Genomic DNA, 27,217 nt, shown 5'->3' with positions numbered 1-27,217 from the left:
ACACCCAAATATTCTATTTGTAATTGATGCCAATTAAATTGGTAACTATTTATTAACTGTTTTGACAGAACAAAATGGAATGTCAAGATTTGAGTTTTGTATGTTGAGTTTATAACCCGAGAGTCTGCCATATGTTTCCAGGATGTTCATAAGTAATGGAATTCCAGATTCAGGGTTTTTAATCACTACTAAAACATCATCCGCATACAGGCATATTTTGTTTTCCACATTCCCTATTGTCACCCCTTCCAACCCAGACTCCTCTCTAATAACCTTTGCCAGTGGTTCGATAAAAAGATTAAAGAGTAGCGGGCTTAATGGGCAGCCCTGCCTACATCCTCGTTGTAATACTATTTGATGTGAGAGACTTCCATTAATTTTAATTTTTGCTGTTGGTGAGGAATATATAGTTTTTATACATTGAACAAATCTATCACAGAACCCAAATCTCTTTATTACTTGAAACAAAAACTCCCACCCTACAGTATCATACGCCTTCTCGGCATCTAAGCTGAGAAGGACTGCACTTGTTTTTTCTTTAACTATATGATCAATAACATGAACAGCCCTTCTTATGCTATTATGTGTTTGTCTATTACCAATGAAACCTGTCTGGTCCTCATCTATCAGGAAAGGCATCGGGGTACTTAATCTCTTAGCTAATATTGCGGCATATAGTTTATAGTCTATGTTTAACACACTAATTGGTCTATACCCTTTAGGATCCGTTTTGTCCTTCCCCATCTTTGGTATGACCGATATAAACGCCTCTTGCCATGATGGAGGAAGAGCGCCCCCTCCCAGGGTGTAGTTAAAGGAGGCCTTTAATAGCGGGAGAACAGATTCCTTCATGGCCTTATACCACTCAGGAGGGAACTCATCACAGCCCGGTGATTTGCTGGTCTTAAGATTTGATATCCCTCGATCAACTTCCTCAGCTGATATTTCTGCCATTAACTTGTCATTTTGGTTTTTTCCTATTGATGGAAGATCCAAAGAGTTGAGAATTTTTTGAATTGTTTGATTATCCATTTTGTCCGGCTGTGTGTACAGAGCTGCATAATACCCTTCAAATGCACTCTGAATTTCTTCAAGCTTATTAGTTATTTTGTTAGTTTCTGGGTTCCGCACTTTATAGATTGTGTTTTCCACCTGTTGTTTCCTAAGCCTCCATGATAGCACCTTAGACGCTTTAGGCCCTGCCTCATAATACCTTTGTCTCATATATTTAAGGTTTTTTTCAATTTCTTCACTTAAAATTTTGTGAATCTCCTGCTTAACCGGCCTCATTTGTTCCAGTAAGGAGGGGTTTTTGTTAATCGAATGCATCTGCTCCAATCTTTTTTAAGTTTTCCTGTAAGTCCGTTAGTTTTTTTACTCTGATCTTCTTCAAATTAGCACATTTTGCGATTATTTTACCCCTAATATATGCTTTGGCCGCATCCCACAGAATTGTAGGGCTAACTGATCTGTTCTTATTAAATTCTAAACAATTTTTAAGTTCCTCTGCCATTTCCGTTTTGAATGCAGTACTTGTGTTAAGCCTCCATAAAGTGTTTTTAGGGCTTCTAATTGAATTAATTTTCATAGTTAAACCAGAATGATCAGATATGTCTCTTTGTCCGCTTTTACAGTCTTCCACTCTGTGGAGATCTATATTGAACATAAAAAATAATCAATTCTAGTATGTATGTTATGCCTGGTCGAGTAAAAAGTAAATTTGCGGTCATATTTATGGAAATATCTCCACATATCTGTGAGTCCCAATTCTTGCACGACTTTTTTGAATTGCTTTTCTAAATGAGTCCTTCTTCGCTCTCGGCTAGTTGTATCCATTTTTGGGTTTAGGAGTAAATTAAAGTCACCTGCACATATACATGTCCCACTTGCTTCTGCAGCTACAAGGCTAAACACCTCCTTAAAGAAATCTATACTGCTACCAGGGGGGCATAGATGTTACATAAGGTGACCTCTTCCTTTTCTCTCTCTGCCGTTGGTGGAAGGTGGACGTGTTTCTTTTCTCTCTGTCTGTTCTGCAATAAAGTCAAACCTGATATTGTTTGGTATCAGAATGGCTACCACAGATCTGTGAGAAACAAAATATGTTTTTCTATAACCCATTTCCTTTATTTTCTCATGTTCTTCATTCGACAAATGTGTTTCCTGTAAGAAACCAATAGCTACCTGCTCTAGTTTAAGCTTTGAAATGATCTTGCTTCTTTTGATGAGATTTTTTATACCATTCACATTCAAAGTCTGTATATTATAATACTGCATAGCCTCTAAATACCAACATGTTTTTTTCCACCTGCGTGACAACACTCCTAGCCCTCGGAACATACACAGAACAGAAATACATAAAAACAGAACTTGTCATAACAATGAACAGGTCTTCCAAATAAGAGGATCCTTTATTCCTCTTAGTGTAGGGGAAAACTGCCACTACGTGGGGCCCCCACTTAGTTGCCTACTTAAAGAAAGGAAACTGGAAAGGTTAATTTAAGAGTCACCTGCATCGATTCTTCATCACTCCCGTTATGAAGGGGGGGGGTCACAGTCCTCACCATACTCCTGTGCAGCGACAGCCACCCCTTAACGCTCTGAATGGTACTAATCAGCTGGCCTGAAGTTTTCTCTGTGAGGTGATCAAATGTTTCTTCGATAGAAATAAGGAAGATTATTCATCCGTAGCGACGTCCTCGCTGCCTGGCTGCTGGAACACCTTTAGCTTTTCCCGAGCGCTCTCTTCCAGCATGTCGCGACCCCACTAAAGATCAAAATAGCCATTTTTGTGTAAACAACATTTTGGGGATCATAGTGCTGCATATGGCTCAATATTTGCCAATTGTGTTCCACGAATGTGAAATTTGCTCCCCCACAAGCAGGTTGAATTTCGTCTATTTAGCTTGTATAGTTTTAAAAATAAATAACTGCATGTGCATAACCTGCACATTTTTGAAAATATCTACTTGTTCTTTACGTTTACCACGGCTAACGTTCTTTAGATTTACCCTTTGAGAGGTGAGAAAAAGGCTTTGCAATTTTTGCAATGTAGCAAAAAATAAAATAAAAATGAGGTGGACATTGGTGTGGCCTATACTGTCTGATTCAGTTGTACAGGGAACATGTAGATACAGGGCTTTAAATTGCATGACTTAAGGTTTAGAAGTTACAGGACAAAATGCAAAAACGGATGAATATTTTTGAAATTCATACACATATAGAATAACTATCTACTAGAACAGATGACTGCAACCTGTGGCCAAATGCAGCTTTGTCCGAAAATAACAGAAATATTTTTTTATATTTAGAACCACAACAGGAAAGGCTAATTGTAGCATTTCTCTTGTTTAATTTTCTATATGAATATGATTTCTGTAACAAAATGATAATAAGACAAGGAACAGACATCAATCAGTTTGCTTTAATAATTTGCTAGCCAGTTTACCATTTTGCTGACTTCCAGACCTACAAGGCTGGTCTTTCTCTGAAATCCATTAGAAAATAAAACATTTTAACACATTTGAGGCAAGTTGCTATGTGGAAAAAACAGAAACCAAAGTTTTGCAAACATTATTTTATCACGAGTTATTGCCATAAAGCATTCTGTAAAAATATGTCGCTCTGAGAACACTGAGAATTATAGACAGAAAGGCTTTTATAAAACTTACAAGAAAATGAAATTATTAATTTTTAGAGAAAGTTTCAATTGTTCAGCAAGTTAGTTAAATATCCAACAAACTCATATGTTTACACAATTTACTGAGATGCTCTATTATTTCCAAGTAAGGAATTTATATTTTATTTTGCACAAGTAGAGTTTGGACTCACATACGCCTCCATTATTCAGTGCATGCTTCAGGTCGTGGCATGAAGATGCCAACAGAACAACATCATCTGTAACTAGAACTGCAAGCAGTTATCAATGGGTTCCAAGCTCCTCCCAGCAAGTCGGCCACTTGCTCCGCCCCTCTCGGCACACTCCACTCCCAACATCCTGCCAGCCTGACTTCACTGCGTCTCTCAGCAAGCTGACCGAGTCGAATGTTTTCAGGATGGTGCGTACTCCTTAAAGGTGTTCAATAAGATGTAATGTTATAAGTTCTTAAGAAATCTCTTAATCGTCTGAAAATTACTGCAATATTCTCAGATAGTCATGTCTGCATGTGGAATCATATTATTATATTTCAAAGTTCTTAGTTTCAGTAGTGTTTAAGTCAAAAAAGCTAACAGCCATTTTATGCCACACACAGCCAAATAAATAAATTTATATAAAATCCATTTTTCATTAAAAAAAAACAAAATATTCTCAGATGATCAAGTCTACATCTGCAATATGCATTTATCTCCAAGTCCCTAGATGAAATGCTTTTTCAATAGAAAATTGTTCAATGCCATTTTATGTCACACATGGCCAAGTAAATAAATTCATGGAAAATCAATAATTACCAAAATATTCTCAGATAGTAAAGTGTACATTTGGAATCATATAATTGTATTTCAATGTCCCTAGTTCCAATGTTGTTTCAGTAAAAAAATGTTAAGTGTAATTTTATACCACAATGAGCCAAATAAATCAAATAATACATCTCCTCCCAAATCAATAGACTACTTACATTAACTGCTACAAACCCCAACCCCAAACACAACCTCGCCACCTGTTTTCTCATTGAAAAGATCCTCCTGTCCCGCCCAGGTCTCCTCAGTCTGCCACATTACTCCAGCATCTTTTCTGTTATAACCCAGTTAAAAGGACAATTAATCAACACATCCAATTCCCTCGAGTCACTCCAGCCAGCCGGAACCATTAAGTCCAAACCAGTCTCTCCAGATCCACCTGCAGTGCCTCCAGTCTCTCCAGAACCGCCTTCAGCGCTTGCAGTCCCTCGAATGCCGCCTGCAGCGCTGTCAGTCCCTCCAGCATTGCCTGCAGCGCCTTCAGTCTCTCCAGAACCGCCTGCAGCGCTTTCAGTCCCTCGAATGCCACCTGTAGTGCTGTCAGTCCCTCCAGCGTTGCCTGCAGCGCCTTCAGTCTCTTCAGCATCACCTGCAGCGCCTTCAGTCCCTCCAGCGCCGCCTGCAGCGCCCTCAGTCCCTCCAGCGCCGCCTGCAGCGCCTTCAGTCTCTCCAGCATCACCTGCAGCGCCCTCAGTTCCTCCAGCGCCGCCTGCAGTGCCTTCAGTGTCTGCCAAGTCTGCCTCCGGATGTGGCACCCCTCCTTTCTGTGTTTCTGTGGGGGTTGGTGGAGACGCCTCACCTTCCAGTGTCTCCGTGGGGGTCGGTGGAGACGCCTCACCCTCCTTTGTCTTCGTGGTGATCATTGGAGACGCCCCACCTCTCAGTGTCTCCGTGGGGGTCGGCAGCGACGACTCTCCATCTCGCCGTGTCTCCGTGGAGGTCAACGAAGGTGACGCCTCTCCACCTGCCAGTGTTTCCAAGGGGGTCGGCGGCGATGCCTCTCACTCTACCTCTCACTCTTGGCGATGACGACGCCCTCAAGCCTTCTGGGACACCCCGAGGGTCCTGGACGATTTATCACTTCAGTCTGCTCTGCCAAGGGTCCTGGACGATACCTCCCTTGAGGCCGCTTCGCTGAGGGTCTGGCAGGATGCCTCGCTGGAACCTGTTTTTCCAAGGATCCGGCAGGACGCCTCGATTCAGCTCTCTTCGTCAAGGGTCTTGGAGGACGCCTCGCTTCGCCAAGGGTCCTGTAGGGCGCTTCACTTCGCTCCGCCAAGGGTCTGGGTGGATGCCTCACTCCGCTGAGGTTCCCGGTCGATGCCTCGCTCCGCCGAGGGTCTGCCCAGGCCGCCCACCAGACCTCTTGCTCTGCAGCGGACGGCACCTAGGCTGCCTGCCAGACCTCTAGTCCCTTTACCTTGGTTTATTTTTTGAGTACCTGTGTTTTTCCCCAATCTGTTTTCTGGTCATTTTTTTGGCAGCCATCCTGTGTTTTTGTTTTTCCCCCACCCCCCTCCCGTGCTAGGTTTTCGTTTTGGGACGTCTAGAGCCGTTCCTTGAGTGGGGTGGGGTACTGTCGGGATTTGGGTTTTTACAGTCTGTCTTCGTGTTTCATTTTTAAGTTTGTGGTTCTTGTTTTATTCTTAGTTTTCTGTGTGGGCCTGAGTTTAGTTCTGTCTTTGTCCCTCATGTCTGTGTTTATGTAATCATCCACTTCTCCCCGGTTGTCATCCGTTTACCTGCCACGCCCACCTCCACCTGTCTGCAACGATTACCTGTCACCTGTGCCCACTTACCTAATCTTCCTCTGTGCTTAAAACCTGGTCACTTTCTCCACCTCTCTGCTGGATCATTGTTCGTTGGTGCTCTGTTCTCGTTTCCTTGCCTGTTATCCCCCATGGTCCAGTTTCTGTTGATTTTGTCCTTGCCTTGGTTCTGGATTTAGTTCATGTTTTTGTTTCGCTGCCTCATCAGCTTTTGTTTTTGATTTAATAAATTAGTTTTCTTATAGCTATAAGTTTGAGTCTGCTCTCTGTGTTCACCACCGTTGCCACCACCGATCCTGACATAAATATTCTTAAAAAATTCTAATTTCAAAAAATTACCAAAATATTGACTAATGACCATGCCTACATGTGGAATAATATTCTTTTATTTCTATGTTCCTGGATGAATCGCATTCTCAATGAAAAATTGCTACCTTAAACCCCAAAAAATCATTAAAAACTTGAACTTTATTATAAAATTTCCCAAATATTCTCACATCACCGGGTGTATATGTGAAATAATGTTTGCACTTTATGAAATCTCTACACTCAGTGGCTTTTGTACAAGAAATTGTTAACCTTCATCGTAGCAGTGCTAGTCAAACTGATATTTTTTGAAACATTTGCTAAAAATCCATAATGCCTCAAAAAAATCCCAAAATATTCACAGATGACCATTATCATGTCCATGATTTGCCCAAATTTCCAATCCTTCATAGTCTAAAATGTTTTTCAAAATAAAATAAAAACTGCCCATGTCAGTTAGCATTTATAATTATTAATTTATTAAACACAAGGGGGAACTGAAATCTGAAGGATATTTCTTGTGCTTTGTAGTTAGGCTAGATCTGAACAGAGTGCCAAATTTCAAGTTGTTCAGACAAACAGAGTCAGAGCTGCTACTGCTGCTACTGACTTACAAACTTCATAAATAAACTGTGAATTTTGATCAGCACTTTTAGGGTTTACGCAAGGAACATATCCTGTAAGTCTTAGCCCTCTAAATTCAACAAGTGATTTTTTTGTGAATTTTTCTAAATGTTAAAGGCTACACATTCATTTTTGCACATAAGCCACACCCACTTAGACCAATCATTACCATATTGATAACATAGTTTCAGGGTTGTATCCTGAAGATACCCACCAAGTTTCATGCAAATCCATTCAGCCATTTCATAAATTTTACCTACTTATAGCCCCCCCTAGTGTTGGATCAGGCTGAAAATGGAGAGAAACCCTTAATTCGGCCTTAAGCACCACTGTTATAAAAACTATCAATAAATTTGAAACTATTCCTAAGTAACGCTTAATAAACATTTCTTTGCGGAAGCCATTTTTTTATTCACGCATAATTCATAACCCGACAATTTAAAAAAAAAAATCCTTTCACATCGTTTCGTTAGCCGGTCGTCCAGTTGTACCACATAAAGTTTTGCTTCAATTGGCTTTGAGCCTTGGGAGGAGTTAACGAAAATAGGTTACTCATATTTCACAAGTTTTCTACTAATTAGCATAACTACAATTTTTTTTTAACAACTCGCATAATAGAGCACGATTCACAGAACACAGAGGAAAAGACCTCCTAGGTATCGGAGGATATTATTTTTTTTTTTTTGTCTTAGTAGCAGTATGGTTTTTTTATCAGACTGCCTGATTGGCTTTTCTGCAGCAGTTTCTTGTTTTTCTGGCCAACGTGTTTTAGTGGAGAAGAATAATAATGAGAAATCTGTACAAAAACAATAGGGTTCCCTGTTCCGCTAGAAGCGGACTGTCTGGCTCCTGTGGGTTTGGGACCCTAAAAAACAGAGATGAATGTCTGAGTTTCCCAAACCGGATAGTCCTTAAAAGCAACCATGGTCATGTTGGTTATGACCCCAACCAACATGGTCATAAGCATTCTCAGGATCTACAAAACACAGACTGGAGAGTTAAAGTTTCAAAGACATGTGTCTTGCAGCCTCCCTTATCAGCAGATCCAACTCTCCACCAGGTGGTGATCAGTTGACAGCGCTGCCTCTCCCTTCACCTGAATACCCAAGCTATAGGGCTGAAGGTTTGATGTCACAATTGACTAAATGTGGCCTGGTACCATGTATGCTTATGGACCACCTGTGCTTTAAGATGGTGCTCGTTTTGGACCACCTATTTCTAGCACTGAATTCCAATAACAGAACACCACCCAGGTTCAGATCAGGGAGGTTATTGCTTCCAATCACCCTCTTTCAGATAATTCAATCATTGATGTCACCCAGGAGAAAAAAGAATCCCCAAATGGGACCTCTTCCAAGACATCGTACAGAGATTCCAAGAAAACTGGTAATCTTAACGGACGTTTGGTAAATAAGAACAAACAACACTCAGGGTTTTCTCTAGTGAACAAGAGGGTTACATCTCTGCAGCTTTGAGCTGCAGGAGGGAAGGTTCTAACACAGAGGGGCTCAGCCAGAGGCTTGTGAGTATCATCACACATATCCAACTCCTATTTCCCTGGACAACTCCGGAACAGAAAAGAGTCCAACCCCTCTCCAGTAGTTGGGTTGCAAAGTCCAAGCTATGTGTAGAGGTGAGCCTAACTATATTGGTATTGCTCAACCTCACACACAAGAACTGGCTTCTTACCCGCCAGAGAGGAGACATTTTGCATCCCTAGAGCTAGTTTATGCCACCAAGAATTTGCACCCCCAGGGACCCTCTCTTGCCTGCCACCTTGCTTGCACTGCAGCAAACCTCTATGGTCCTCCTCACAGGTGGTGGACCCACATGAAGGTGCCATCCTGTCTCTCTTTCAGCCTTGGCCTGGCCGAGCCTCATGAGCAAAGGCTTGACCACTTAATGCTTGCTAGCGAGTTCTTCCCACAGGCCTGGCTCCAAGGGTGCCCAAGTTTCCATATTCCATGCAAAGTATCCTTATACAAGTGTTGTTTCTTCATCAAGGATTTTTTAATGGTCTTGGTCTGATGCCTCCCTTGAGGCCAGTTTGCCATGGGAGACTGAATACTGCAAAATCACTTTTTAGACAGTATTTGAAATAATGTGATGAAGGAACAATAACTGTAGGAAAAAAATCTATGATGTAGTTAAAGTCCAAAACCATATTTCAACAATAGCAGTATCAGTAAAATATTTTACATACCTGAGACTGGAAAATGTGTTTAATCCCCATTATACCCAATCATGTGTAATATAGCTAACTTGCATTATACTTAAACTTGTATTTATTGTATGCATTATAATTAAGCTCACACGTTCTACTTAATATAGCATCTGCTTGACAGCAAAAACAAATAATATATAAATTTTTTAAATTGTAAATACATTCAGGCAGTAAGGGGTTTAAAGCAAAATGTGACAGGGAAGCGTAAACAGCAACCTGGCAGTTTTAGTTCTTGACTCTGCTGAGAATTTAATTTAAAAATTACAGTTTTTTTGAAAAACAAGTATTGGATTTCTGCACAATAGGGCGCACTGGATTACAAGACGCACTGTCAATGAAGGGTCCGTTTCCGAACTTTTGTCATTTATAAAACGCACCGGACTATAAGATGCATTAAGCGAAACAAAACAGCCCCGTCTTTTTGGAGCATAATGCACTGACATAAGCATCAAGTATAAACACCTCCACCATTGGCTCAGGTCCGCTACAAAGCACAACTATAACTGAGCCTTAATGCTGCAAGCGGTGCAGCTTTGTAGTTTACCAAAGTCGGACTAAAACATTACGACTTCTTACATATAAGGCGCTCCGGATTATAAGGCACACTGTCATTTTTTGAGAAAATTGAAGGCTTTTAAGTGCACCTTAAGTGTGTTTACAGTTGAGTGCTGTGGAGGGCCTCTGACAGACCACTCAGAGTCTTATTTCCTCCTATAGGTTCATCATTGTCAGCTTGTTCCTCCAAGGCATGCTGCAGTCTGTTTCTGGTCAGGTACTGGCTGCAGGAGCAAAACGTGTGGTAGAAAGAGGAGGAGAGCCCAGCAATATCTGTGGAGATGTAAGGAAGGACCTCTGGAGACGCTTGGTTATAGTAGGTGATCTGATCAAAAGAGCACAATTACATTATTAGATTATGTGTTAAAAAGAATAAAAATAAATGTTTAACCTTATTTTTCTCACCAGTGACATGTTTTTAGCTTCCAGTATGGTAAAACCAGCACAAAGAACTTCTCCTCTGTTACATCCTTCAAGGGGAGGATGACTAACCAGAGACACTGAGCGCAGAGCAACAACATAAGGGTCTCTGAGGAGAGAAAACACAACAGGAAGTGAGCAAAAACCTTGACTGCCTAAAGACCTCAGTGACACTTTCCATCTACTGACCCACTGCCACACGGCTTCCTTGTAGAAGTCAACAAGATAAAATCCTGGAGAATCCCTTCTCCCTCACTGGATGAGGTGGGGGATCCGGCCACACCTTGATGCACTGATGGTGTTACCACGCGATAAATAAAGTCATCATCGTCCACGCGGTGAATCAGCTCGCACTGTCTGGTTTTAGAACATGCATTAAGTTTGTTGTTTAAAATAATGATATCATTTACAGAGCTGAAAAAAACTATTGACCTCTTTACAAATTTCTTCTGTTTTTGCTTTTGATGCCACATCTAAATGTTTCAGATCATCTAATAAATGTTAATATCAGACAAAGATAGCGTCAGTAAATACAAAATGCAGTTTTTAAATGATGATGAGGGTCCACTCTTGTCGTTTCAGTCTACAGCTTTCTTGTAATGCCTTATATGTTATATTGTGTTAAAAGTTGGGGAAATGTATAGAAAACAAATCTAGACTCAACAATTAAACTTCAAAAAAGAGCTTTAAAAATAATACACAAAGTCTCTTATAATTAACATACTAACAGTCTTTTCATTCACTCCAGATTGTTCAAATTAACAGATATTTAGTTTTTAAAGACAATGAAGTTTGTATGTAATCTAAATAATAATGTTCCTGGTTTTATTCAGTCTTTTTAAATTAAGAGGAGAACAATATCATTTATGAGGGTTTTTTATATTTGAAAGTTGTCCAGTCCAAATTAATGTTAAATATATGTTAGCTGTGTATCCGTTCTGGGAGTCAAATTATGTAATGGTCTTACTGATGACTTCAGTTAATTATGGACTATGTTGTTTAGCGATGTGAAGATTATCTGAAAACTGTCCTGTATTTAAAATTAGGGAAACCATTTACTGAGTTACTTTTTTGTTTGTTTAGACAAAACAAGAACAAGTGTCTGTCTGATGTGTTTGTTCTCATGTTTATGTGATGTAATAATGACATGAGACAGGTGGGCATTTACAGCCTTCTGTGGTGATTTGGGTTTTTTCTGTGTTATGGTTTTTGTTTTTATTTAGTTTGTTGGTTTGCTTGGTTTCTGTCTTGTCTCTTGTTTCATGTTTCATTTGCTCCTCAGTCTCTCTCTTTATCTCCCTGCCACACCTACACCTGTCCCCACTTTGTAATCACGTCACCTGTCTCCATTTACCTAATTATCCTCAGTCTTTAAAACCCGGTCATTGCCTTCCACACTCTGCTGGTCCATTGTCTGTGTTAGTTGTCTATTGTTTGATGTAGTCTGTTTAGTTACCGTCGTGCTGTGTTCCTGGTTTCTGTCGGTTCCATGTTTGTATTTAAATTTAGGTTTTGTTTGTTTGCTGCCACGTCAGCATTTTTGTTTTTGTTTATTCTCTAGTTTAATAAATTAGTTTTCTTTTTCCCCCCTTACTATGAGTCTGCATTCTGGGTTCGCCTTAGTCTCCACCGTTCCTGACACCTTCAGATTTCTTGTATTATTTATTTAGCTTGACCTTTTGCTAATCAGTACATTTATTTTTTGTCTGTTTTTTTCACAGGGGAGTTACTTTTTTAAATAATAAGTTAAATCATCATTTAAAAACTGCCATTTGTATTTACTGATGTTGTCTTTATTAACATTTGTTTACTGATTTAAAACCTGTAAATGCAACTAGAAAGCAGAAACAGACAACCTTTTCACAGCACTTTGGATTTAAGACAAACTTGCATTCATTGAAGATCATGATTATAAGTTTGTATAATTCTGATAAGTTTATGATGACTTGAAAAAGATTACAAGTTGGCCAACATCTGTAATGTCTGATGATCTATAAGATGTACAGTCATGTGAAAATGAAAGGCGTCCACTTTTATTTCCAGAGTTTCTCATATCAGGTGTAGCATGAAGAGGCTGACTGATTGATGTTTGTTCCTTGTTTTATTATCATTCTGATACAGAAATCTTATTGGTATACTGCAGAAAATTAGACGAGATCTGCTACAATTAGCCTTTCCCGTTGTGGTTCTGAATATAAAAAACAGCCACAGGTTGCAGTCGTCTGTTCTAGTAGATAGTTATTCTATATTTATTTTTTCTTTCATAAATAAAACTCATACTGTGGCACAAACCGCAAGGAGTTTGGGGGTAACTAGGGCTTGTGTATGCAGCTCACAAAAATACTCAAATATGTTCACCCACAGGGAATGTTAGCAGCGACGTTTTTGCATTTTGTCCTGTAACTTCTAAACCTTAAGTCATGAAATTTAAAGCCCTGTATCTACATGTTCCCTGTACTATACTGAATCAGACAGTGTAGGCCACACCAATGTCCACCTCATTTTTATTTTATTTTTTTGCTACATGGTGGTGAAGGGCTGATGATTTGAGACCTGGGCACCTTGCAGGCATTGAGTGGACCATGAACTCCTTAGTAGTCAAATGTGAGGCCATCTGTCCAACAGCTGATAGGAAGCTTGGACCAAATTGGGTGAAAAATGTATGAAAAAGAAAAGAATAAAGATGTTGCAATGGTCCAGTCAAAGTCCAGAACCTCAATCTGATTGAAAATCTGTGGTGGGACCTTAAGAGAGCTGAAAATGTGAATCGTAAGGTGTATTTAATTTTACACACACCTTTTGGCTTTGTTCAATAATAACATGGTGGAATCTTTGTGTGCTTTTATTCAACTTGAGGTCAGAATCTGGTAAAGATCAGATTATTTGTATTATATCCTGATTATGTCCTTATATAAAAAACCCAAGAATTGAATAAAAGTAGTTTCCTTTTCCCATAACTGTAGCACATTGTATTTACACAGTGTGTACACCTCTGTACGAGTGCGTCAGCATTACTTGTAATGTGTGTCCCAACTTGTTCTGTTGCTCAGCTCAGCCAGCAGGGAAAAAGCTCTGTAAGCAGGAATTTCTACCTCTGCTTCTACCCTGAAACTCAGCGTGGACTTCTGCTCCAGGGTGTAAAGACGAACCTATAATCAAAGAATCACATTTAGGTCTTGAGTTGAAAAGAAAACAAACTCTAATACCAATAAAAATGAAAAACAAACAAACAAACAAAAAAAAAAAAAACCTCCAACCTTGTTTTTTTCAGTGCTAAGGCGCCAGTTATTGTTAGCTGCCAGCATCTTCAGAGCTGAGACATTGTTATAACTGAGATATACCTGTGCACAGGAACAAAAAACACACATATTAGTGTAACAATAACAATTAAGTTTGACACTGGGCTCATTTTTAGGTAACCGCTCACTTACAGAGCTAAATTAAATGTTAACCCTTTATTACAAAATGCTAGTGTGGTGTTTATCTACAAGTGGCACAAATTCAATGCATTGTAACATATTTAGCTGCAATAAATAAACACCAGAGGTCATTTTAAACTGAAACCCCTGGCTTCAAAAATATGAATTTTGTTTTTTTTCAGAATCTTCAGCTTCCTACGCTTGCTGATCAGGATTTAGAAAAACTTAGTGCCTCCATTACGTTAGAAGAGTTGACAAGGAGGTCAAACTCTATGCGAAAATACTTGCAATGCAGCTTGAAAGCTATTTACCTAGACTGATACATAATGATCAGACCGGATTTATAAAAGGCAGATTGGCATCTGACAATCTACGGCGCTTGCTACACATCATTCACGCAGCAAAGACAACTGATTCCCCCAGTGACGTGAGGTGAGGTTCATGGTTGGTGAGGCACTGACTCCTTTACAGTCAGATTTAATATATAAACCCAAAAGGGTAGCTTATTCAATTGGCTACTGGTTATTTCATATCTCACCAGCGTTCTTCACACACACACACACACACACACACACAGTCCCTCTCTTTCTCACACACGTAAGGTACGTATTAAAGACAGGATAAGAAAAAAAACTTTACAATTAACAATTAACGGCTGGCAGCAGTGCACGTGACTCTCACTGGCCTCTGCGTGAAAGGACAGCAGCAACAAGCTCCCGTTGGCTCACGTGCGCCCCCTTCAGTGCGGCAGAGTACTGCCTGCCTCTCCCTGTGCCTTTTCACCGCGGTTTTATGTCCCCTCAGCAAAACTAAATATGTTACTAACAAACATTAAACGTAAATGGTTAAAGACATTAGCCAGACTGTGGAAAATCAGGCTATATAAACCATTATATTGGCGACATGCAGCGGTACGGCAACAGGCACGGGACAATTGCAGTTTGTGATGGATTGCGCATTCAGAGGCTCGGCTCATTGCTGCCGCACCTCGCGTTTCACCCTTGTATCTGAACAGGAAATATGCAATTTCAGCGATTTTGACTATAAAAATGTTTGAAAATTAGTCATACATAAAGATCAGTGGACAAATGTTAATATTCATTTTATGTTATCATTTTTTTTTCTTGTCATGATGACAGGTGAGTCTCTGCCTCACTTGCCTCCCCTGACCACACGTCAGGATTCCCTGGATTCCCCATGCTCTGTCTTATCTCTTGATGCCAAAAAAGCGTTTGACAGACTGGAACGGCCTTATCTTTGGGCCACCTTGGACAATTTTAAACTAGGTCCACAATTTATCCAAATGGTTAAGGTTCTCTATGCTAACCCGTCAGCGATGGTGTATACTGGTAATACTCGTTCCTCTCTATTACCCATTTTAAGGGGCACACACCAGGGCTGTCCCCTCTCCCCATTACTTTTTGCCCTCTCCCTCGAATCGCTGGCCCAGAAAATCAGACAACACCCCTCATTTCTTCCTATTTCAGTCAAGGGCACTGAGCATCACATATCTTTATATGCAGACAATATCTTACTCTATATTGGTAACACATTTAATATCCATCTTTGATCTGTTCGGCTCACTATCTGGTTATAAAATTAACCCTCTGGGGTCGAGGGTGAAACTGGACGTTTCTGGACTATTTTAAATTTCCTTCATATTTCACCCTAAAAGTGGTTTAACCTGCCATGTTTGGAGTCAATTTTTTTTTCAGCACACCTCCCAAGTGTGATTTTCAAGTAATATTTTACTTTTGACCTACTGTATTAACACAACAGACCTAAAATCACACAAAAAACATAAAATCCAAGTGGAAAATTCTGGTTTTTTACTATAAAAACCACAAACATACTTAATGAAATGTTTTTACCACTTAGAATGCAAATATAATCAGTAATATTCATAAACACATGAACAAATTAAGTAAACAACAAAGTTATATAGACTTTCTCCAATAAAATGCTGATAATTTCTTAGGCATTTTTTAGACCAAACAATCAGGAGTTCTAATAAATTGTCATAAATCCTTTGGGCCACTCATATAAACAGTTTCTGTCCAAAACAAGGCAGAGGGGCACATCACAGTCTTAGTTTTGGTCATTTTCTATATCCTGTTCACGCACGATCATTTAGTTATAAAATATATTCTGATGTATGCTCAAAATATGCTTCCAAAATATGAATCTGAATCTGTCTCTTGTTATTATTTTGGCTGGAAGGGAGATAGACAAAATGTGATTCTGTTTCCAGTAATCCTTCTCTAAAAAAAAACAATGGCTCACCTAGTTCATCAACAAAGTCCTCACTGTCTGTCCCTGTCTAAATGACACCCTAACTATAAAATCCAAACACGCTAAATATCACAAAACACAGTTTTAACTTCATCATGATTTCATTTAGATTATTTTAGCTACTATTTTGACTGTCTTAGCTCATGTTTAAATATGTTTAGTTTCATGATTTTATTTAGATTATCTTACATCAATCATGTATAATCTAAATGAAATATGTTTTTTTATTTCTGTATTTCTATATTTTATTTTGATGTTTTTATCTATATTTGATTCTGTACCTGATTGCTCTGTATTTGATTCTGTTTTTGTTTCTGTTATAAAGCACTTTGGATCGACCTTGCTGTTGAAAAGTGCTATATAAATAAATTTCACTTCACTTCACTTCACTTATAGATGTTTGGAGGGAATTGTACCCAAGAAGCAGAGAGTTCACTCACTATTCCTTTTCCCACTCTACTTATTCAATAATAGACTATTTCTTTATGTTTAGCCCTTAAGGGGGTTACAGAAACTAAACTCCAATATTTTAAATGATCCCAAATTAAAAGAGAAAATTAAGAAAGAGATTAAAGACTACCTACAACTAAAGAACAAGGGAGAAGTATCACAGCCAATCCTGTGGGATACCTTAAAAGCAGTACTTAGGGGTAAGCTTATTTCTATAACCTCCCATTTAAAAAAATTAAAGGGGCAAAAACTAACAGACTTACAGGAGAATCTAAAGCAATTGCCAACTGAAGCTATATCTACGACAAACCCAAATGTTAAAAAAGAGATGAGAAAAATACAAAGTGAAATTGATAAAATTATACACAGGATATCCAGGGAGAATTAGTCTTTCTGAAGCAGAAATATTTTAAAATTGGTGGGAAATCGTAGAGACTCCTAGCATACAAGCTACGGAAACATAGAATGGAAAATACTATTTTTAAAGTTGAAAATCCCCACACTAATGTGGTGGAAACAAAATTTAATAAAAATCCAAGAGAGCACCCAAAATGACTCTTTTGACACCATAACAATGACAACTGAATGTGGCTATATCTAAATTGAAGTTAGGAAAAACCCCAGGATCGGATGGTTATAACGAGTGGTATAAGATTCTCAAACAAGAATTATCTCCCCTCATGTTAAACACTTTTAATTGGGTCCAATAAAATGGAGAAATTCCCCATCTTGGAGGGAAGCAATTATTTCAGTCATCCCAAAAGAAGGAAAAGACAAACAAGACTGTAGTAATTACAGACCTATTAGTGTACTAAATTTAGACTACAAACTATTTATCCTATCCTAGCCCGTAGAGTAGAAAGAAATACTACCAGATCTGATTAATTTAGATCAAACGTGTTTCATCCATCAAAGGCAGACAGGATAATATAAGGAGGACTTTACACATAATAAGGCAAATAACTGAAACAAATACTAAGGCAATGGTGGTGAGACTAGATGCAGAAAAGGCGTTTGATTCGGTCAGATGGACGTATACAAAGTACTAGAAAAGCTTGAATTTAAAGACAGCTTTATAGCAATAATATAAGCATTATATAACAAACCGAGAGCTTGAATTAAGATAAATGGGAATTTATCAAACCCAATTACTTTATGGAGGGGATCTAGGCAGGGTTGCCTTTGTTATTTGCCTTATATATAGAACCTCTTGGCCAATTACTGCAGCAGAGTGATGGAATTAGGGGTGTCTCTGTGGCAGGAGAAGAACAAAAAGTCCCAATGTTTGCAGATGATGTTTTAGTCTTTCTGGGAGACCCTGAGAAGTCATTTATCAAACTGATGAGTACACTGTCCTCCTTTGGAAAACTTTCAAGGTACAAATTAAACATTAAAAACACAGATTATGACTTTCAATTTTACTGCACCTAATTTCTTAAAAGATAAATATGAGCTAGATTGGGAGGCAAACTCATTAAAATACTTGGGAATAATTTTGACAAAGACCTTACAAAATTATCGCTAGTTAATTGAAATTAAAATCGGACTTGCACAAGTGGAACTTGATTCCCCTTTTAAACGTAAAATCAAGGATAAATGCAGTAAAAATGAACATATTACTGCGACTGATTTATGTATTCAGAATACTACCAAGAGATGTTAACGACAACCAGTTTAAGGAATGGGATAAGTGGATTTCACGTTTTATATGGCAGGGTAAAAAACCAAGAATCCGTTACACTGCATTACAGTTAAGTTAAGAAGGGGGGGGGCTGCAAAACTCTATCATTATGCTTCACAAGTAACTCCAGTGTTACATTGGTGTAATCAGAATTATAAAGCCAAATGAAAGACAATGGAAATTTCCACTGCAGTCGGCAATCGCAGACGAAGGTTTGATAAGGCTCACACACTAAAAATATGACAGAATGTAGTCAAAAACTGTGAGATTAAAAATATGCTAAAAATATTCAGGTGGTGCGCCTATGATATCGAATTCCAACCTAATAGATATCATAAACAATATCAAGCTTGGATAGAAAAGGGACAAACAACTTATCACACACAAGAATATACCACAAAGTTCCCAAAATATAAAATCCAAACATTCATTAGACCGATCAGATTTTTTAGGTTTTTGCAGATGCGAGCACATTATAATAAGAACTGTAAAGTACGGGAATCACAATCAGTCAAAATGGAATTCTTCAAAATCTTAAGGCAGGCATATACATCCACGATAAATAAGGACAACTCTAAAACACACTGCTCTAAGAAATAAAGGGAACACTTAAACAACACAATATAACTCCAAGTAAATCAAACTTCTGTGAAATCAAACTGTCCACCTAGGAAGCAACACTGATTGGCAATCAGTTTCACATGATGTTGTGCAAATGGAATAGAGAACAGTTGGAAATTATTGTCAATTAGCAAGACACACTCAATAAAGGAGTGGTTCTGCAGGTGGGGACCACAGACCACTTCTCAGTACCTATGCTTTCTGGCTTATGTTTTGGTCATTTTTGAATGTTGGCGGTGCTTTCACACTCGTGGTAGCATGAGACGGACTCTACAACCCACACAAGTGGCTCAGGTAGTGCAGCTCATCCAGGATGGCACACATTGCTGGGGAAAATATCAGCAACTCAGACCGAGCTGAACTCATTATTGAGATAGAGGGCTGAATTTTTATTACACAGAACTAGAAAAAATTACTTCAATGAATCTAGACCGAGCCATCTATTGGCCTTAAGACTTTAACTGAACCCTGTGAAAAAGAAGACAAAAAAACTGAACTATGTAAAACTAATTTGGCATTCAAAACTTTTTATTCTGCCCTTTATTAATCTGAAGTACTGTTGAATACAGACATCTGCAAGCATTTTTTCCAGGATGTTGAGCTTCCTTCTCTGACTACTCAAGATTCAGAAAAACAGTGCTTCCACCATGTTAGAAGAGTTGAAAAAACCCCTTGTCACTATAAAAAAAGGTTAATCCCTAGGTTGGGATGGTATTCCACCAGAGTTATATCTTGCCTTCTGGGACATACTCCGCCCACTACTATTGGATGTGATTAATGCTTTAATTGACAAAGGTGCTTTTAATCCCAGTATTAATGCTGCAATAATCACATTACTTCTTAAAACAAATATGGATCCTGCCCAATGCAGTAATTAGAGACCCTTGTCTCTTTTAAAGGGGGATGTGAAATTAATTTGGTAAAGTGCTTGCTGTACGACTCGAAAGATATTTGTCTAAATTGATACATAATGATCAGGCCGGATTTATAAAGGGCAGATTGGCATCTGATAATGTACTGTCTACTACACATTATTCATGCAGGAAATGTGATTGATTTCACCTGCTCAGGCTTGTCTCTGTTCAACAGACTGGAGTGGGATTATCTTTGGGCTACTTTAGCAATTTCACATTAGGCTCACAATTTATTCAAACGATAAAGGTTTTGTATGCTAACTCTTCTGCAATGGTGTACACTGATATTTGTTCCTCCCCGTTTCCCATACAAAGGGGCTTTTGCCAGGGCTTTCCCCTTGCCCCATTAGTATTTGCCCTCTCTCGAGCTATTGGCCCAGAAAACATAGACAACATCCCTTGGTCCTCCCTGTCTCTTTCAGTGATACTGAACATCGCATATCATTATATGCAGATGATATTCTACTCTATTTTAGTGACGCAGGATCCTCTTTACCACATTCACTATCCACCTTTGATCTGTTTGGCTTACTTTCTGGATATAAATTATCTGGACAAAATCCTCATTGCTACATCTAAATTCAGCCAAATCAGCTAAGCCTCTGTCATCTATTATCGTGGTGGCGAGCCAGTTCAGATACCTTGCGATAAACATCTCGTCCACTATATTCCACACAGCATCACATAACTTTCAAAGCACTTTTGACTTTATTGAGAAAGATTTAAAACAGTGGTCTAAACTCCCAAATTCTCTGCAAGCATGTGTATCAATAGTTAAAGTAGATGTACTCCGTGTAAATTTGTATTCCTCAATGATTCCTCTTCAAAGGATTACTGGGAAGAACTACACTCTCTCATATCTAAATTCATATGGAATGGGAAGAGACCATAATTGAAACTAAAAACAGTACAGTTAGATAAGACACTGGCTGAGCTAGCTTTACCAAACCTCAAGATGTATTTTTGGTCTTTTGTACTTTGACCTCTGTCTGTATGGTCTAGTTGTGAGGCCTCTATTTCCAGTAAACCAATTGAAGAGAATCTCTCCCGATCATACAGGCTTCAGTATCTAGTGTATTCTAACATACCTCCCAAAAAAGTTAAAATATACCTTGGTCCCATAATTTCTTATTTGCTCAGTACTTCCCAAGCAGTGTCAAATTACACAAAGGCTTACCTAAAATGGCACAAACACTCTCCTACAACTAAATTTGTTTTCTATTGGAAAAAACCCTTTTTTCCCACAGTGGAGGGATAAGGTGTCAATGACGATTTTAATAATGATGGCCTGTGTGCTTCTAGTGACATATGAGCAGAGTATAACTTAATCTGTAATTGAAATCGGCCATGAAGGCATATGGCGTTCTATGGGGTATACCTTTTCTAACCCTTCCCCTGCATGAACTACTTCCCCACATGGCCAAACACACAGAACTGTTTCTAAATATATATATATATTTTATTTCAGACCCCCGTGTACGGTTGTCGCTAGAAAATTTATGGGGAAGGGACCTCTCTCCTGCGGTAGAGGCCGAAAGTGACTGGAACACAGTGTGGGGAAGACTCTACATAACACCTCTAAAAACCCTGACCACCTGCTTATACATTTTAAATTAATACACAGAATGTATCCAACCCCCAGGAAATATCATGCTACGAAAATGATTACATCTCCTAATTGTGACGTATGCACACTTAATATCATTTATACTTGTGTTTGGATTGCTCTAGTGTGATAGCTTTCTGGAGGCAAAGCACCACCACTTTGAGTGGTATGCAAGCGCCTTTAATTTATGTTTATATGTCCTAGTTACACTCTTTATATTGTTATGTTCTATTGTTCTTACTACTGAAGATGCATTATAAAAATATTTGATCACAAAAAAAACACTGCACACCATAATCTGAGAAAAAATGACAATATTTAATATTTGAGGTTTTGAAACCCTACCTGGTTTCTGGGATCCCACGGAACAGACAAAGGAACCTCACTCTGTTTGCAGGAAATTATGTACTTCCTGAAAAACAAAAGACAAAGTATTTTGATGCACTTTTAACTGACATGATACTGAAACAATATATTTAGAGACTACTGTCCTATTTAAAAAAAAGTGACCAAACATTTCACCTGTCCAATCTGATTTTTTTTCTGGCTATTGCTTCTTGAAACCTTCTCTCGCCTTCCTATAAATGAAAAACAAACACATACAAGAGGGAAATAAATGCCTCATTTTTTCATGACTGGGTCTCTAACACTGGCAGAGTCAGTCTGAAACTCATCACATGATGATGTCAACGAGTTATTTTTCTCTAATCTAGAGCGCATTGGAGCTTTTTTAAAAGGGGACCTATAATGCAAAATTCACTTTTTGCATGTTTTTGTATTTCCATTTGTGTATCTACTGCTTCTAGAAACAGCCCAAGCACAAAAAAAAAACAAAAAACACCCAGCCATTTTTTGACATTAAGTAAATGTTTTCTGGTGTCTGCAAAGCGACCCGTTTCAAAAACCTTGGGATTGTTGCGCCACAATCCCGTTACCTAGCAATCCCAAACCGAGCCCAGCCCCTCACCTAGCAACCCAAGTGGAGCTCCGCCCACTTCATTACAAGAAGATTCTGCTGGTTTTACTGCTGAACAATGTCTGCTGGAAAAGGATAATGTTTTGTGTCGGCTGCAGTATAGAACGTGTGTCTGTTTATGTTCTCCCAGTCACAGAGAACAGAGCTGTGTCGCTTCATTTTAGTTTTGATGGTGTTGTCCCTGCGATATTGCCAAATAAAGTTGTAGTTTGAACAGCTCACCTGTCCCAGAAACACGTCTCTGTTAAAGTCACTGCATGTTTGTCTAAACTAACATTAGAACTATGTTAATAAAAGACAAGAAAATTTTGGAAAAGAAATAAAATTATCTTTACCAGGCGGCCATCCGGACACTTTTCGGGTTTGGACCTGCTGATTGCCGCTGTCCCGAATCCGCTACCGGTCGGGTTTCAGACCCACTTATTGCCGCTCTCCTACTCTACAAATGTCGGTTTGGATCCGCTAAGTGCCCCTGTTCCAAAGTCAGAATCCTCAGAGTTTGAACTAATAACAATATAAATGTGCATCAGATCTGCAGTGTTTAATCCTTCAGAGACTTTTTATGTTTTGAGACGGGACATTGAGTTGGGGGGCGTGGCCAACAGCAGCTTATTTGCATAAAAGTGACGTAGCCCTAAAACTGCTCATTCTGACATGAGCTCAAAACAGGCAGAACTGATCAGGAGAAATCTCAATATCTGAGAATGATTTTGTGTAGGGGTCCTTGCAAGACTGGATGCTTCATTTATTTTGAATGATTTTGAAAGTGCCGCAGGCTTACTTTGATTCAACCATCACATTTGGTGCATTTTGAGTTATTTTATGTTACATTCTCAACAATTTAAGTTAGGGAAAAAAAGAATAATGGCAACTAAAAGATAATGCACTCTGCCGAGGAGCGACAAAGCTTTAAATTGCCTCAACTATGCTGAAATGTAAGTTTCTACAAAGTCATATAAGAGAAAAGTTCCTTTCTTTCCATTAAAAAATCCCAACAACAACCAAAAACAGGTATACAGCAATGAACAGGGACAAAAGATGAAGAAGGTATGAGAGCTGTTCTGGAAGCTATAAAGTCATAAAGGGGTAGTCTGGTCACTTTTGAAGTGATGTTCTACCAAATAGTAATCAATAGTTAGGACCTTATCAGTCATGACATCAGTCATAGATCTCAGAGTATAGAGCAAAGTTCAGAAGTCTTTGTTCAGGCTAGGCTAATGACCAGTCAAACAAGGTTTTGGGGTTTTTTTGTATTACAGCCGTATAAAAAAATTATTTCTCAAAAACAGAAGACTGTGTGAAAGAACGCTACATTACTTCTACATTTTTACATGGCACCACTTAATTAATGATAAAACCAACCACTAGGGAGCACAAGCCAGTGTATCTCTTGTGCTGGTCCCAAGCCCGGGGGAAATGGTGAGGGTTGTGTCAGGAAGGGCATCCGGCGTAAAATGTTTTTGCCAAAACTAACACGCGAGTTCATCCAAGTGATGCCATACTGGATTGGTCGAGGCCCGGGTTAACAACAACTGCCACCGGTGCTGTTTACAAACAGGATGCCGGCGGAAATTGTGCTACTGTTAGTAGAAGACCACTAGGAGAGAAACGTGCCAGGAGACAGAGGGAGAAGAGGAAAGTCAAGAGTGTAGGACTGAGGGTATCGACTATAAATGTAGGGATAATAACAGGCAAAGGTAGAGAGATGGCTGACCTGATGCAGCGAAGAAAGGCAGATGTATTATGTGTGCAAGAGACCAAGTGGAAGGGCAGAAAGGCTCGCAGCATTGGGGCAGGGTTTAAGCTGTGTGGATAGAAAGAGAAATGGAGTAGGAGTGGTCCATTTAGGAGGAGTTAGCACGGAATGTAGTCGAGGGTGCTCAGGAAGGAGCAACTACACTTAAGTCTGCTGGTGACCTTCTATCATTCCACCATTGAGAGCCTACTGACCTGTGCTGTGTTAGTGTGTTACTCCGGCTTTGTTGGTTCTACTGGACCTCAGGGCAGCATTTGACACTGTTGACCATAATATATTATTAGAGAGACTGGAGAGCTGGGTCGGACTCTCAGACACAGAACTCAGCTGGTTCAAATCCTACCTAAACAACAGGAACTTCTTTGTATCAATAGGCAACTTCTCTTCAGAGTGAACAGAAGTCACATGTGGAGTACCCAAAGGTTCAGTCCTGGGACCCCTTCTATTTAATATCTACATGCTCCCATTAGCCCAGATTATAACAAGTAATAACATTAGTTACCATAACTTTGCAGATGATACACAGCTCTATATTACGATGTCACCAGGTGACTCTAAACCTATCCAAGCACTGAATAGATGCTTAGAACAAATCAATGTGTGGATGTGCCAAAACTTTCTCCAGCTGAACAGAAACAAGACTGAAATTATTATCTTTGGACCTAAAGAGGAACGATCAAGAGTCAGCGCACAGCTTCAGGTATTACAGCTAAAAACTAGTGATCAGGCCCGAAACCTGGGTGTAGTAATGGACTCCGACCTGAACCTTAAGGGACACATAAAAACAGTTACAAAGTCGGCTTTCTACCACCTGAAGAACATCTCCAGAATTAAAGGACTAATGTCACAACAAGAACTAGAGAAAATTATGCACACGTTCATCTTTAGTCGTCTCGATTACTGCAACAATGTCTTCACAGGTCTGCCAAAAAAATCTATCAGACAGCTGCAGCTGATCCAAAATGCTGCTGCTCGTGTTCTCACTAAGACCAGAAAAAAAGAGCACATCACCAAGGTTTTAAAGTCCCTACACTGTCTCCCTGTAGCTCAGAGAATAGACTTTAAAATACTTCTATTAGTTTATAAATCACTGAATGATCTCGCACCACAATACAATAAAGACTTAATATCATCGAATCAACCCTCCAGAACATCCATCCAAACATGGAGAAGCAGAATTCAGTTTCTATGCACCATCAATCTGGAACAAACTCCTGGAAAACTGCAAAACAGCCGAAACACTAAATTCCTTTAAATCAAGGCTGAAAACTCACCTGTTTGGAGCTGCCTTTGATTAGTAGTCTGCAAACAAATTCAATTGCTCTGAACAAAAATATTTTTAATATAAATAATAAAAAAATATTTTTTGGATGATTGTAATGATGTTTTTGATGATTGTAATGTAATTCTACTGATGTTTTTATGATGTAAAGCACCTTGAATGCCTTGCTGCTGAAATGTGCTTTACAAATACATTTATACTTACTTACTTACTTACCTGTACTATGCATACTTTGTATGCTGTGTATAATGACAACAAAGGCTTTCTATTTTCTATTGACATAGTGGTGAAGGAAACAGAGGAGATGAGGCGGTGATGGGCAGGTTTGGTGTCAAGGAAATGAACCAGGAAAGACAGATGGTAGTGGACTATGCCAAAAGGATGAAAATGACTGTAGTTAACACCTATTTCCAAAAGAGGGAGGAACACAGGGTGACCTCTTAGAGTGGAGGCAGGAGTACGAAGGTAGACTACATTCTGTGTAGAAGAGGTAACCTGATGGAGATAGTGAACTGTGAGGTTGTGGCAGTGGAGAATGTGGCCAGACAGCATCGGATGGTGGTGTGTAGGAGGACTGTTGTAGTGAAGAAGATGACCAAATGGTGGAAGTTAAGAAGGAAGAAAGTTGTGACGAGTTCAGAAAGGAGTTGTTAAAGGCTCTGGGTGGTAAGAAAGCGCTCCCAGATGACTGGGCTGCTACAGCAACAGTGATTAGAAATACACGTAGGAAGGTACTTGGTGTGTCATCTGTACAGAGAAAAGATAAAAAGGAGACCTGGTGGTGGAACAGTAAAGTGCAGGAAGTCATCCAGAAGAACATGTTAGTCAGGAAGAAAAGGGACAGCAAGAGGACTGAAGAGAGGAGACAGAAATATAGGAACATGCAACGTAGGACAAAGATGGAGATAGCAAATGCAAAACAGAAGGTGTATGATGAGCTGTACAAGAGGCTGGACACTAAGGAGGAATTGTATTGACAGGCAAGACAGAGGGATCAGGCTGGAAAAGATGTGCAGCAGGATAGGATTGTTAAAAATAGAAATGGTAAAGTTGTAACAAGTGAGGAGAGTGTGATGGGAAGAAGGAGCATTTTGAGGAGCTAAAGAATAAAAAGAATGAAAGGGAAAGAAGAACAGAGGCCATAGAAACTGTGGACCAAGAAGTGGAAAAGGTTAGTGAGGATAAAGTTCAGAAAAGCTTTGAAGAGGATGAAGAAGGGGAAGGCAGTTGGACCTGATGACATACCAGTGGAGGGATGGAAACTTCTAGGAGAGATGGCAGTGAGGTTTTTGACTCGATTATTCAGTGGCATTTTTGAGAGTGAGAAAATACCTGAGGAATGGAGGAGAAGTGTGTTGGTGTCAATCTTTAAGAACAAGGGTGATGTAAAAAGTTGTAGCAACTACAGGGGAATTAAGCTGATGAGCCACACAATGAAGATCTGGGAGAGAGTTGTGGGAGCTAGACTTAGACAAGAGGTGACTATTTGGTAACAGCAGTATGATTTTATGCCAAGGAAGAGAACCATAGACACCAGCTTTGCTTTGAGGATGTTGGTGGAGAAATACAGAAAGACCCGAAAAGAACTTCATTGTGTCTTTGTGGATTTAGAAAAAGCATATGACAGGGTGTTGAGGGAGGAGCTGTGGTGTTGTATGAGGATATAAACATGTAAATTAAAATTAGAGAATAAATATATATGTTTTTTATGAAGAGAGAGCTCGACAGGCGGATTGGTGCAGCGTCTGCAGTGAAGCGGGCGCTGTACCGGTCTGTCGTGGTGAAGAGAGAGCTGAGTCAAAAAGCGAAGCTCTCGATTTACCGGTCGATCTACGTTCCTACCCTCATCTATGGTCACGAGCTT

At 39.3% G+C, this 27,217-nt stretch overlaps 1 protein-coding gene across 3 annotated transcripts in view; it reads right to left on the bottom strand.

The window, feature by feature from the left end:
- Positions 1 to 7,812: 7,812 nt before the first annotated feature.
- LOC108250828 (acyl-coenzyme A thioesterase 11-like) overlaps positions 7,813 to 27,217 on the bottom strand; it is a 51,100-nt gene continuing 31,695 nt past the window's right edge. For all 3 annotated transcript variants that reach the window (XM_017440887.3, XM_017440889.3, XM_017440888.3), the window contains 7 exons: positions 21,862 to 21,917; positions 21,685 to 21,751; positions 13,614 to 13,697; positions 13,372 to 13,505; positions 10,546 to 10,713; positions 10,342 to 10,465; positions 7,813 to 10,261 (listed from right to left, as the gene is read on the bottom strand). In XM_017440887.3, coding sequence (XP_017296376.1) covers positions 10,037 to 10,261; positions 10,342 to 10,465; positions 10,546 to 10,713; positions 13,372 to 13,505; positions 13,614 to 13,697; positions 21,685 to 21,751; positions 21,862 to 21,917 — 858 coding nt within the window. In that variant the 3' untranslated portion in view covers positions 7,813 to 10,036. The remainder of the gene's footprint in view (positions 10,262 to 10,341; positions 10,466 to 10,545; positions 10,714 to 13,371; positions 13,506 to 13,613; positions 13,698 to 21,684; positions 21,752 to 21,861; positions 21,918 to 27,217) is intronic.

The sequence above is a fragment of the Kryptolebias marmoratus genome, linkage group LG20 (genome assembly GCF_001649575.2).
Source record: "Kryptolebias marmoratus isolate JLee-2015 linkage group LG20, ASM164957v2, whole genome shotgun sequence".
In the NCBI taxonomy this organism is placed as follows: Eukaryota; Metazoa; Chordata; class Actinopteri; order Cyprinodontiformes; family Rivulidae; genus Kryptolebias; species Kryptolebias marmoratus.
This window is presented reverse-complemented; position numbering and strand designations above follow the sequence as displayed.